The sequence below is a fragment of the Sceloporus occidentalis genome, unplaced genomic scaffold, assembly GCF_023333645.1.
Source record: "Sceloporus occidentalis isolate IW3139 unplaced genomic scaffold, rSceOcc1.0.p SCAF_19, whole genome shotgun sequence".
NCBI lineage: Eukaryota > Metazoa > Chordata > Lepidosauria > Squamata > Phrynosomatidae > Sceloporus > Sceloporus occidentalis.
The window spans coordinates 2,251,501-2,265,116 of record NW_028316999.1 but is presented as its reverse complement, the minus strand read 5'-3'; the positions used below and the strand labels follow the sequence as shown (position 1 = coordinate 2,265,116).

At 40.6% G+C, this 13,616-nt stretch overlaps 1 protein-coding gene across 2 annotated transcripts in view; it reads right to left on the bottom strand.

Moving 5' to 3' along the window:
• The window catches only part of LOC149302300 (segment polarity protein dishevelled homolog DVL-3), a 35,971-nt gene that overhangs the window by 10,098 nt on the left and 12,257 nt on the right, over positions 1-13,616 (bottom strand). For both annotated transcript variants that reach the window (XM_089482525.1, XM_089482526.1), the window contains exons 2-4: positions 9,337-9,406; positions 6,559-6,680; positions 5,525-5,631 (exon numbers count right to left, since the gene is read on the bottom strand). In XM_089482525.1, the coding sequence (XP_089338651.1) occupies positions 5,525-5,631; positions 6,559-6,680; positions 9,337-9,406 (299 nt within the window). The remainder of the gene's footprint in view (positions 1-5,524; positions 5,632-6,558; positions 6,681-9,336; positions 9,407-13,616) is intronic.

Here is a 13,616-nt window from a genome sequence, read left to right as displayed (position 1 = left end):
CACGGTACACATAGGATTATATGAAATACATCACATGGCTGTCTAGGATTGCACACCTTTAAAATATACGTCAATGTGCATAAAAATATAGTTACAGACTGCAAACCCACTGTTTGATAGACACAGGAAAAATACATTTGCCAGACATATTAATCAACGTTAAAAACTGAACACTGAAGAGAGCACATCGTCATCAATTGGCATTACCGACAATGACACCTATTCACAAACAGGAGAACTGTCGGAAGAGTTTGAAGGAGAGCTGTGGTTTCAGCTCCCTCGCTTCACTATTCATAGTATTCAAGGGGCCGACCCTGGTGTTTTATACATAAAAGGATTGAGTAATTCAACTCCAAGTGCGCATGTCCAACAAAACGATGCTAACTGCTAGGACACACTCACAGCTTTAGATTGATATACTCACAGGAAAACACCCGATTTGAGTGCATGTCACAGAAGGAGCATATATAAGATAAGACAGATATTGATATACAATATGCACTATTTTGCGTATTTTCTGAGTTTGCCCAGGTTTGGTTTAATGGCTGTTTACTTCTTGGATACATGCCTTTATTTTCGGTTAGGAGCTAATAAGTTATAAACCAATATAGACAAAAACAGATATGTCAAATGCGGGAATCACACTGAAGGACGTCTCCTGGGGACTGCCAAGTATTATTATATACGCCCTGTCAGTATAATTATTTCATAAAGTGAATGGTATTGTTCCTAGTAGATGCAGATGGAATGAAGAAGAGACATCTAAGGTTCCAAAACCTTAACTTCTTTTCTATAAATTTTTCAATAAAAGAAAATTCAACTTTAACTACAGACTACACCGACATCTGAGCTGTAACAGACGAAGACACTTCCAGCAACCAAAATAACCGGTTCAGCAAAACAAACGGGAAAAAAAAAACAAAAAACAAAGTAGAGGAAAGAATCTGAAACAAAAGCAGACAATACGCAGTATAATGGTGCATAGAACTGAGGGTGTTCATGCTACAGCTACCGTAGATTACAAGCCCACAAAGCACAGAAAGCAATTAGGGGGTAAGCACCAGAACTATATAAACACTGTCTATATATTTACACTCAATCCTGAAAACACTAAGTAAAAGACAGTGCACTGTCCCATACATAAAGGCAAAATCAAGACGCTTACAAAGAGGTCTTCTCTGTTCAGGGAACCACAGGTCAGGCTGTAAGTCGAGTGGATGCCTGTCCGCCTGTGCAGCAGACCGCGATTTGGACTGTGAATGATTCCTCTCCCGGCTTCCGAAACACAGAACCATAACCATCGTGATGCTGTTGTACTTCAGTTCAGACCGCAGTTGGTAGGGGGAAAGAAAATCTGTCCTTCAACAGTTTGTTTCTGGCATTACAGATGCAAGCGATGACGCCAAGCCCAGTTTCTTACTGCGCAGACCTCCCAGAGCTACTTCTGTCATATCCACAGGACATCCTCTTCGTTAAATTGTAGATCCTTATAGCCGTACAGTACAGCCGTATAGTTGAGTAGCAGCTGATGCCTCTGTGCGCGTCATGGGACAAACTCAGAAGCACCTGACGGCATTCCTAGGTGGTCTTCCCACTGCTGCCCCTTCTCTCTCTCTTGCAGAGACCCTCCTATTCTCCCACGCTTTTTCTTTGTGAAGGGGAGGGTCCGGAGAGTCTCTGAGCAACTAACCGCAAACAATGCTGCTACCTGCAGGGCGTGGGCAGGTTCTGCACTTACTCTGGTGTCACGTGGCCTGTGGCAGGCAGCCGGGCGGAGGGGGGAGGGGAGGGAGCACCTGTATTATGGTCTGGTAAGAATTGAGCTGCCATGCAGAGAAGTCACATCATCTTATCTACCAAGGTCCTCTTTAGTATAACACTGCCAGAGAGGACTAAGCTGGAACGGGTGCTGCTTATCTAAGGCTCCAATCAGCTTCCAATTACAGCAAACAAACTGAAGTGCTGGATTAGTGTTGGAAGTGTCTAGATTATAGGACCCTGATAAGACAATTACTTCAGTCTGTAAAACAACAACAAGTAGTTGGACTGGGATGAGCCAGACTTGTGCCCGTCAACATGTTCATCTGGTGTGCTTGTTTACTTTACAGGATCCAATATATGCACACGGGCAATACTTGAGGGCAAAAGATTCGGCCGCCGGACGGTGGAAGAGGGGTAAAGCGAGAAAACGCTGCTTTAAAGAAAGGGTAGTAGGTATATGGAATAAGCTTCTAGTGAAAGTAGCACAGGCAAACATTGGAGAGTTAAGAGGGTATGCATAGCATATGTTCTAAGCCAAGACAATGTTACAGACCCTTTCTGTGCCCCTCTCTCTTAACACAGATCCTACTACTAATAATTATTTACACATTATGTCTACGTTAGATTAGGCCCAAAGACAAAAGAGGTGCGTGAACATTCATACACTGTCCATAAAACCGTAACATGCTCTAAATACCCTAAGAAATGCTGCGTACGTTGCTGATGCTATATAAATGAGAGGACCCAAAACAACTGATGAATATTTTTGCTACAAATAATACGAGCAGCCTCCCAGAGGGTAGAGGAAGTGTTTAATGGCATTGGGATCATGGAAAATGGGACAAGAGCTGTATTAAATACCCTTACAAATCTTTTGATAGGGGAAGATATCAGAACCCCCCCCCCCCCCCGGCCCAAAAAAAAAACAAAAAAACATTACATCTGAATAAATGTAATATTATTAGGATCAGGACTGAAAGCCATGCATGAATTTTTATTATTTTCAGAATTAGATTCAGATTTTGCCTCATTGCTAGCAATCAATATAATATTAACATGTCCTTTTTACCTTTAATATATCTGGCACACCATCACATCAAATCTCTTTCAAACTACCAGAATAGTTACAACAACAACAACTGCAATTTATCGGCTTAATCTGTCTCTTACAGAAGCCATGTGATCTATCTGTTCATCTCGCTGCATGTTTACAGCCTCAGAAAGCCACCATATAAATGGAAATTGAGCCGATTGTGAGCTCTGCTGGAGTCAAGGGCACAGAGAGTCCACCCCGACACACCCGGCGGCCGGTGTGCATGACAACTGAATTAGACAGACGTGAAACTGAGCCCGCAGACACCACACAGCCAGAACGGACAGGGCGTTACTGAACACTGTTTTGTTGTTGGATTGTGTACGGTTAATTTATTTATGCGCTACGCACATATTTTCCATTAGTGCCAACTGCTTTCAAGGCAATCTACACATAATTGATGGTTCATGGTTACTTATGTTGGAATAAAGCAAAATGGGCTCTGCTCCTAGCAGCTTTCACATTGCACACGTTTTCTTTTTTTAACAGGGTAAATCTAGAAATAAATTGTGAAAATTGCATAATATGAGCTAGAGAGAAAGTTAACAACTACTGTAAAATTAATGTTGAGTTGACATTTGAACCCGTACATAAACGCCAAGTAGCCTAGGATATATTATAGCATAATTACAACTACGATCATTAATTACTTTTTATTTTATTAGGAGAGGGTAGTATAATTTATTGAAGTAGAGATAGACTAGAACGAAGATCTGAAAAGTAACAGGAACACTATTAGAACTGTATTACTCCCCTACATTAAACATTATGCAGTTTAAAAAATATATTAAAATATACATAAGGAAATTGTAAAGCACACAACTAGAGAGAATTAAATCTCTACACGTGTAAGGGGAAGTCCAACCATGTCATCCATATGTTTGAGTGAAACACAGCTGAGATCTGTCAGTCGATAGCACCGGGGCTCTGTAGTGGTGGGAAATTTTTTTTGTATATCAAGTAGCAAATAATTTTTTTTTTTCCCAAAACTGGGTTTTGTCAATATTGTGGCAGGTACTTTCAAAACAGCAGTGGTTTTAATTGAGGGGTTTGGACTCTTACCACCGCAAAAGTACATTTGCAGATCCATGGTCACTTGACTATGAGATAGATGGTCATAGCATAGAATTATTCCCATAATAATGCTGTGAGATACATAGATCTGGCGGCTGCAAACTCCATGCGTTAGAGAGCAGTGTGATTAGTGTTGTAATCACTACACGAGAGGAGAACCATTTTAAAGGAAAGATGCACTTTAGTGATTTTCTCCAAGGGCTGCACCTGCCTAATGCATATTTAATGCGGAAACTACTACAATTATGGCTTCCTGTAGGTAGAAGTCCATGTCTAGGACATCAACTCACTAATTTAGCTTTACAACCCTAAGCCTTCCAATCTACCAAAACAACTGCACCCCTCCAGCAATCAAAGGACCAAAATATACAGATTCAAATAACGAACCACAAATCGGTCATTAATCCAAAAGAACAATCGGACAGATTTCCGTTTCTGATGCCCCAGGCAAAAAGGCTAGACTCGGTTGGCCTCTAGCATATCCTCCACCCAAATAATAAACAGAAAAGAAGAAGAAAAAAGTATGACTAGTGAGATTTCCCGGTGTTACCATTGTGCTCCATCACTAATTCGTATTAAAAAGGTAAACGGTCATTGCTGCTTTATGAGAGGCCAGACTTCCCAAGAAATGGAGCCGTAAAATAAGATACTAATCTAGACTCTCAGTCACCAACACGATCTTACCAAAAATACGCACAGCACGTTTACGCACCGATTCTTCATAGGACTTTTAGTATTAAATAAAGCAGGAATTTACAGAGGGGCCGAACCCTTCCACAGTATCACGATAACTGGTATTATTATTAACCAGGATTTTTAAATACACCCTCATAAGGTCAGGGCCCACCTCAATGCCTTTTAACCATTTCTGTGCCTGTAAGCAGCAAACAGCTTTGCAACATCTGGCCTACCCAGTGCGTGGCTTGGGTTTTAAAACAGAGAATATTGGTTACACACCTAAGTAGTTTAGAAAAACGTGGATCAGGTAGACTGGATTGCCTTCCTTTTAAAGCAGGAAGATAAAAGTACTAGGGAATTTTTATTGGACATAAAATGACAAGCTTTTGAATTTTACTGACCAGGAGTTAGAATGTTGTGATCCTTCTTAAACAGACAAAACAAGAGAACTGTAATATATATATATATATATAGTGCAAGGTAAGCCATTTAAGCCAGTATTTAATCACTTACAGGAAGGGGTACAGAGTGTTTTAGCAAAACCATTACACTCTTTATAAGCCTTCTATGTGTACCTTTGACATTATATATATATATACATACAAAAAGTACATCTGGGACCACTGGTTTTTATTTTGTTTTGTTTTTACAGTCCATATGTTGAGTCACAGGGACATGTTGTATCCACGTCATTACAGTTCCCAATACAGAACTATCATTCTTAACTAAAGCCATCCCTACCATGTTCCAGGGATCAACTCTTTCATATGTGTGTGTGTGTGTAATATATATATATATATATATATATAGCTAATACATGCCCACATTAGTCAGTTAGTGGTTTTGAATGGTCCTAGTTTAGCTTCTTTAGCAACGCTTAACTAATAAGAGAAACCTCTGTGAGAAGAAAAGTCTCACCATGTTCTGACACCTCCTTTCTCCTTGGTCGTTCCCTCTGCGCAGACACAACCGAGTCAGTCTCCGTCTCATTGTCTAGGTTCTCCTGGCTGCCACGGGTATTTGGGCTGAGAGAAAAAAATAAATCATGAGTGTCAGCAGCTGCTGCTTTCCATCTACAGTAAACTGGCTAAAGAGCAGACAGAAGCTACCCATACAATTTAGGGACTGTTTATCTTGACAATTTTATCAGGTATTTCTCAGTGCAGAAGAACGCTTAACACAACATACACCAAAATGAAGATATCCGCATGCTTTGTTGTTACACACACACACACACACATAGGCTGTTGGTTTGTTTATGTGTGGAGCTGCATGGGAAAAATTCAACACATCAGTAGAAACAGAACAAACATATGATTACATTGTGTATCATTAGAACACAACCTAATAGTTGTTTTCTTGTGAAATTTATCCTTGCAATAGTGAGTCTCATTTGGATGCAACGTTTGAAATAAGTAAAGCAAGTATTTTATTTTAACAAATCATACATTTTACTGTTTAACACACAGGGAAAAAAGGGAGACCTGGGAGAAAAAGCTATTAAATCTCTCTAAATGCAAAGCAACCACTATAGACATTCACGGGTTTAGAGTGTTTGAGAAGGGACGTTACATTAGGAATAAAGTGGTACAATTCTTTGACGGGTGTAATAGTGAGGATGCTGGATGGAGAGATCAGAATGGGGTGTAGGGGATAGCGTATATTGGAAAGATGAGCTGATAATTGCAAAAATATCCGATTCCAGCATACACTACTTTAACATTTAGCTTACCTTTCACAGACAGACCACTGAGCATCCTTCACATTACCAATGAAAGCCCAAATCCATTCAGATACTGTTTAACGCAACCCTGCAGTCAAGTGATCCACCACCAGAGGGCAGCGGTACAGCGAAACCCTTTGCTGACACAGCAGTAGTAGCAGCAGGGACCCCCCCCTCCATTTTGACAGCATAGTGGAGTATAGCTCAAAGTAGCACCATAAACACTTACTGAAATGAGGGTGGACGCGAGTCTCCAATTCCTCCAGTTCTCTCTATCGGTGGAGGCAAGTCAGACTGGAGATCGGCGCAGACAGAGCCTGCGTCCGACTGCGAGCCTTCCGCAGAGACAAGCTGAGGGGATGAAATTAAATAAGTCAGATCTATCAAATAGAAACCACAATAAGAGTGTAAAAAAAGTACGTGCATCCCTCGTACAGCGTGATCTTGTCTGCTACATTTAGAATAAATGCCCAAGTAAAAGTAACATCAAATGTCATCCATACTTGGGTTTTTCGTAGACAATTGGTAGATGATTTGCAAACATCACATATATCTTTCCACAGTTATGTCTGAATGTCACGGTCATCAAGATTTCTACTGTCTGAGAGATGTCATTAACTTTCCAGAGTTTTACAATTATCTTATAACGATGTTCTTAAAAAAAAACTCTGCTGACGTTAGTACTCAACATAGCTTCCCTTTAACCAAATGTATTGCTACACAGTGTCTGTCCCTATGATCACAGCCATTGATTGATCACAATCAGTTTTGTATATGATTTCTATCAGACTACACAAGAGGTAGGATACAGAAGCCAGACAGCAAGCGAAGGACTGTTTAATATATTATACACACACAAGGAGATGTATGCATCGCTTCTCAAAGCAAAGCAGACCAGTACACGGTCTGTTTTATGTATTGGTGAGAACAGGACACTTCTGTCTGTGCTATGCAGCATTTTCACAGAGCGACGCGTTCGGTGTAGTGTCTGAACGCAGATATGCCGGTATTAAACCAGTCGTGTACTCAAGCGGCTCACGCGGGGGAAGTATGAGGCACGAGGCCTCAGAAAAGTGGTAAAAGATAGTTATTATATAATCTAGCCTAGAAAGCTATATAGGCTATGCATACTAGACAGTATGCTGGGCTTAATGATGGTCTAAGACCAATTTCCATTGGGAGCAAAATGTGTTCGAAGTACTGTCTTGTGCTTCGGAGCTACTCGTCCTGCACACTGCTGATGGATTCATAAACATGGTTTTACCACTTTCACAACTTCGCACGAGCTGAACCGAGTGAAGGGAACAGCAGAAGTCCCACATCCAAACCAGAGGAGAGCCGTTTCATTTCCATTTTTGTGTGTACACAAAACAGGCAGAACACATGGATCTAATTTGAGGCACAAAGTGATAAGATGTATAGAACCGCAGAGACTTTTTTTGTAAACCAAAATTTTACAAAAAGAACTCTTCTGCTGTTCTGAGGAACACTTTTACCAGGGCAGGCAGGGCGGAAGCAGACATGACCATACTACCCCAAGTGACCCGAGGGTGACAGGACAGAAAAGTCTGTGCTCAGTAATGCGGCCTTAATACAGACAGACACGGGGCATACTGACTCATAGCACAGAAATGCAATCTGTTCAAACGAAAGGAAGAGGGGGAGAAAGAACTAAGAGAGAAACAGATCATCCCTTAACATCAATCTACTACTAGGAGGTAGAAGCGCCTTTCTCAGACACCAGATAAAGCTTGCCTGTAGAGTTTCCAGCAGCCATGCGATGGACTGTGCTTGGGATAGACAGCTCGTTAACTATGGCAGGGCGAACAATGACTACGCATATGAAATAAATCTAATACGCATGCAAAGTGTGTATGAAGTTAGCTTATGGAATCTCCACAAGACATATCGGTTTATGTTTTAGGCTGATCCAGTTCTTTATGAACCTCTCTCTCTCTTATAACTGCAAGTTGTACTCTTTGGTTGGCAATTTAATCAAAGTTAATTCTGCAGGGAATGCAAACATCACAATAAGCATTTTTAGCTAAGCAGTATATAGCCACCCCCGTCAACTAATGAAAGAACAAGTTATCCTAATTTTTACCCCAACCATCACGCAAGCACATTTACTTCACTATGCCAGTCCTTTCTCGACATCCACATTAGGAGCACAACATGTTTGGGGAATACACCTATATCACATGTATCTCCATCCATAAAAAACACAAAACGTGCACCAATGTTTATATTATTAACCAGCAAAAATGTGTTTATATATATCATGTGTAAGATATATAACATATCATTGCTAAAACCCCTGCTTCATTACATGTGACTTCATTCTCAATACTTTCACCTCTTAAAAGTGATTTTGATAAAGACTTAAGGGTTAATGTACAAAAACCCTGGAATCATTTAAAAAAAGAAGGTACAGTAAAAAACAAAACAAAAAAGAGCCATATTTAAAATTAATGCATATCAAAACCGAGTTTAATTTATATTCCACCTTCCAGCAGAATTTGTTACACATTTGGAGCGGTTCTCTGCCCTACAGGCTTGCAGGAGATGCGTCGGGCCAGCGAATGAAGTACATCCAGTGTTCACTACACATGAGAAGTACCGTTGCAAATACAAATACATTTTGCCTTGTTTGCGTTAAGACAGGCTTTTATTTGCAGAAATATGTATAAAGATTATGATGCACCCTGTGTCACATGTGATGCAATTGTGCCATTTTAGGAACTCTATAAAAAGGTAGTTTTCCCAACTTATTGCCTCTTAAAGAGCAGACGATCATGAGTAGGCGAGTACTCACTTGAAACATAGAAAAAGAACCATAAAGTTACTATTTACACAACGCTTTTGCAACAAATACACACACATATTCCTTACAATCACAGAGGAATGGTGAAAGCTCCCCTTTAAAGTTATCAGGCACATTTCTGGGGACAGAAAGGAAGGCCCTAAGTTTATTAAAAATTTGGTATTTTGATTAAATGAAACTCACCCAACACACAACTCTTCCATTGAAACAGGGCAGCCTTGCATTGTCATCTGAAATCTCTTCTTTGACCACTCTGAAACGAAAATATATAAATATTAATATTTCAGTCATATATATCATCCATTAGAACAAAACCACATTATCTGCGGTCTGTCAACTGAAGGGTTACTTTCCCATTTTATGACAGTGCAAGTCACAAGGATGTCACATTAATGAGGACACACACATTATATAATTATATACACACATAATACAACTAGTACTGTGCAAAAGTTTTAGGCAGGTGTTGAATAAATGCTGTAAAGTAAGAATGCTTTTCAAAACATACCGTATATGTTAATCGTTTGGACTTTAAATTATAAAATTAAACAGAAAAGAAAATCTAATACAAAGGAACATTTGGTGTGACCACCCTTTGCCTTCAAAACAGCATCAATTTTTCTAGGTACATTTACACAGCATTTTTAAGGAACTCAGCAGGTTTGTTTGTTCCAAACATCTTGGACAACTGAGCACAGTCCTTCTGTGGGTGAGGACGCATCAGTTGCTTCTCGCTCTCTCTTCATGTAATCCCAGACAGACTATGTTGAGATCAGTGCTGTGTGGCAGGCCATACCATCACTTCATTACACTAAAGATTATTCTTAATGGCTTTGCTTATATGTTTGGGGTCACTGTCATTCTGAAGAATACATGTGGGGCCTTCCTGATGGATAAGTATCTGCCTCTACTTCTCAGCACTGAGACCAAATCCCCAACTCCATTTGCAGAAATGGAGCCCAAAACTTGCAAGGAACCTAAACCATGCTTCACTGTTTAAAGCTTTGACTCATCAGCCCAGAGCATCTGCTGCCATATTTCTGCACCCCAGTTCCTGTGTTTTCATGAATAGTTGAGTGGCTTGGGCTTGTTTCCAAATCAGAGGTATGGCTTTTTGGATGCAAGTCTTCCATGCCTTTTGTGGACAGTAGATGGTGTATCAGGGTCCCAGTGCTTTCTGCAAATGCCAAGCTGATGGTACTGCGAGACCTCTTACATTGTGAAGGGAAATAAGCAAGAGGTGCTTTTCATCTGCTGCACTAAGTTTCCTTGACCGACCACTGCATCTACGGCCCCCCAACATTGCCCATTTCTATGAGCTTCTTCAAAAGAACTTGGACGGAACATCTGAAAACCCTGTCTGTCTTGAAATTTCTACCCGAGAGAGATCTTGTATCTTCTTGTTGTGCTTAGTCTTTCCATGGTATATGGCTTTTCACATTGAACTGTGTTCAGCAACCTCACATTGTTACTGTTTCAGTTGAACAATTGTTTCAACCTACATATTAAATTGACGATCGTAAGCACCAGTTTGGGGTAATTGTTCAATCATACACCCAACTGTATGCCTACAAAATGCCTGACTTTGTGCAAGTGTACCTAGAAGAACAGATGCCGTCACACCATATTAATTTGATTTTAATATTTCTTCTGTTCATCCACTTTGCTTTTTGTTAAATGATACAAATAAGTTAACATGTCTATTTTGAAAGCATTCTTAATTTACAGCATTTTTTCAAAACATGCCTAATTCAGTGCTAATTGTATATTATAGGTAGTTAGATATATATTGGTAAGCCAGCTCAACAGACAAACATTGGCATTAGAATGGGTCATACTATGCCACAAGTCTGTAAAAGTTCTGTCCTACTAGATATGCCCAAGTCCACTGTGCTGTTACTCCTAGGCGTTTCCACGTCACGGTAACAGCCGAGCCACAAAGCTGTAGACTACAAAAAAAAAAAAAAAAACACCTCACAGATCGAGGCTGCTAAATGCTGAAGTGTGCCACGCATGTCCTCTATAGCATCACTTACTATAGAGTTCCAAACTGTATCTGGAAGCAACATCACCATAAGTGCTGTGTGTCAGGAGCTTCATGAAATGGCTTTCCATAGCCGAGCAGCTGCACACAAGCCACAAGATCATTATGCTCAATGCCGAGCGTCGATTGATGTGGTGTAAAAGCACAACACCATTGGACTCTGGAGCGGTGGAAATGTCTTCACTGGAGTGATGAATGGCACTTCACTATCTGGAAGTCTGGTGGAAGAATCTGGGTTTGGCAGATGCCAGGAGCACGCAACGTACTAGAATGACATAGTTGCTACCGCAAAGTTTGGTGGAGGAGGGATAATGGCCTGGTGCTGCTTCTCAGCATTTGGGGTACAGCATATAAAAACATTTTAGACAAACTGTATAGTTCTAACTTGGTGGCACCGGTTTGGGGAAGGCCTTTCCAGCATGACTGTGCCCCTGTTCACAAAGAAAGGTCCATAAAGACACGGTTTGCCAAGTTTGGTGTGGAAGAACTTGACTGGACACACAGATCCCCGTTTAATCCCATTGAACACCTTCGGGATGAATTGGAATGCCGATTGCTAGACAGGTCTTCTCATCAAACATCAGTGCCTCACAAGTACACGCTCCAAAATGTTGTGGAAAGCCTTGGCCCCCTTTGCGATTGTTATAGTCTCAGCTATCATACGCATTGAAGTGCATACAACATCTGAAGTGTCACAGATTTTTAATACCAAATCTTCAATAAATTCAGATGGAAAAAGATGTAATAATTGCCTCCTGATGCACACATGCCGAGTACCTCTTTATATCCAGAAGCCTGATACAACAATAGTAAAACCCAGGATAAGAACGTCTAACTATTGTGGCATCTGACAGACAATTTGCTACCCATAACTACAAATACCTCCTTTTCTTTGGAATGTTGGACCAATTATTGTCAGCAACAGGAATATAGGAGCTGATCTGACTGGCTTCTAGTGTGCATTACAAGATACGAAGAGCTCTAAGCAAACTGAACCTGGTTTCATTCTGAACAGAGACAATAACTACAATTCATTGACTTTACATCAAAGACAAGCGTAGAGGGGGGGTTTCTGAGAGGCTACACACACACACACACACACACACACACACAACTGAGACACAGCAAAATAATTATTGAAACCTCACACACATTTGGCTTCACCAATACAAAAGTTTACCGTTAACGGCAAATGTAAGAAATATGACATGGAACTGGGTAGCTGGATTAAATAGGCAAGGTACCAAAATCAGCGTATAACAGAAAGCTTGGTACAAAGCACACAATGCGGACAGGGGAAATCCAGACTCACAGCTGTTCCTTGGAGAGCTGCAGTTCTCTCCCCTCCCCCAGTGACAGCGAGGGGCCAGATCTCAATACTGAAGTGTCACTCATGCACTCTCGCCCACCCCTAGGGACAGAGCAGCTGCCACCAGAGGGTATGCGAGTAAACAGCTCTGCAGGCACCTGTCCGTTGTGGTGCCCATCGCTAACATTCACGGGACACAAATCACCCTACGACAAATACTTCTGGGCTTTCCGTAGTATTCTTCCATAAGCGCTTGAGGACTCGGTCCGAGTACAGTACAAACCCACCCAACACAGAATTTAAGCCTGGCCTGAAGAGTAGAATATGAAGCACATAGAAATTCAGGAACGTCACTTCTACTGCAATATAACAAACACATTCATGAACAGGCAACCTGAAATTGAACCAAGAGGCCGGTAAGGTGTATGTGTGTGTGGATGTATGTATGTATGATATTGTGTCATAAGGGTCTGCTTGAAAGCCCAACATGTCAGGTTTTTAAAAAGTACTATTATACACACATAAAACACTCACTGGTTAACATATTAGTTTCTTTCTACATAAAAAGAAGCCATGAACAGGCCATATAATGACTCCAAAAAACAAATGTATGCCTGCCTGTAAAGCCTTTTTTCATGTGCAAGAGGCCGAACAAATTATTTTCAGATATCACTTCTGATACATGCATTACGCAAGTTACAATGTTGTTGACATGATGGGCTACAAAAGGTGGATCAAATAAACCTGTATAACTAAATTAGCAGAAGTCTATTGGAAACACACTATATTATACGCAGCCATCGTAACCACCTATTCTTCGGATTGTAAAGGTGGGGAGATAAGAACTGGAATTGGACTATTACGCTAGTTCTGCCACAAAGTAAAATAGAACTCCACAGAAATGTACAAAAAATACTAGAAGGATGTTTGGTAAAGCAATCTGAGCCACTAAAATACGTGACAGCGGTTGCCTTAATCTTAATGTGAATTAAAAGACATTCTTATTGCAATCCTCTTTACGTTAAGGTTTTAAAAGATGTGTAATGATTTTACATGTAAGAACAAAAACCAAAACAGAAAATCGATTACTTGGGTGCACCTTAACCCTGA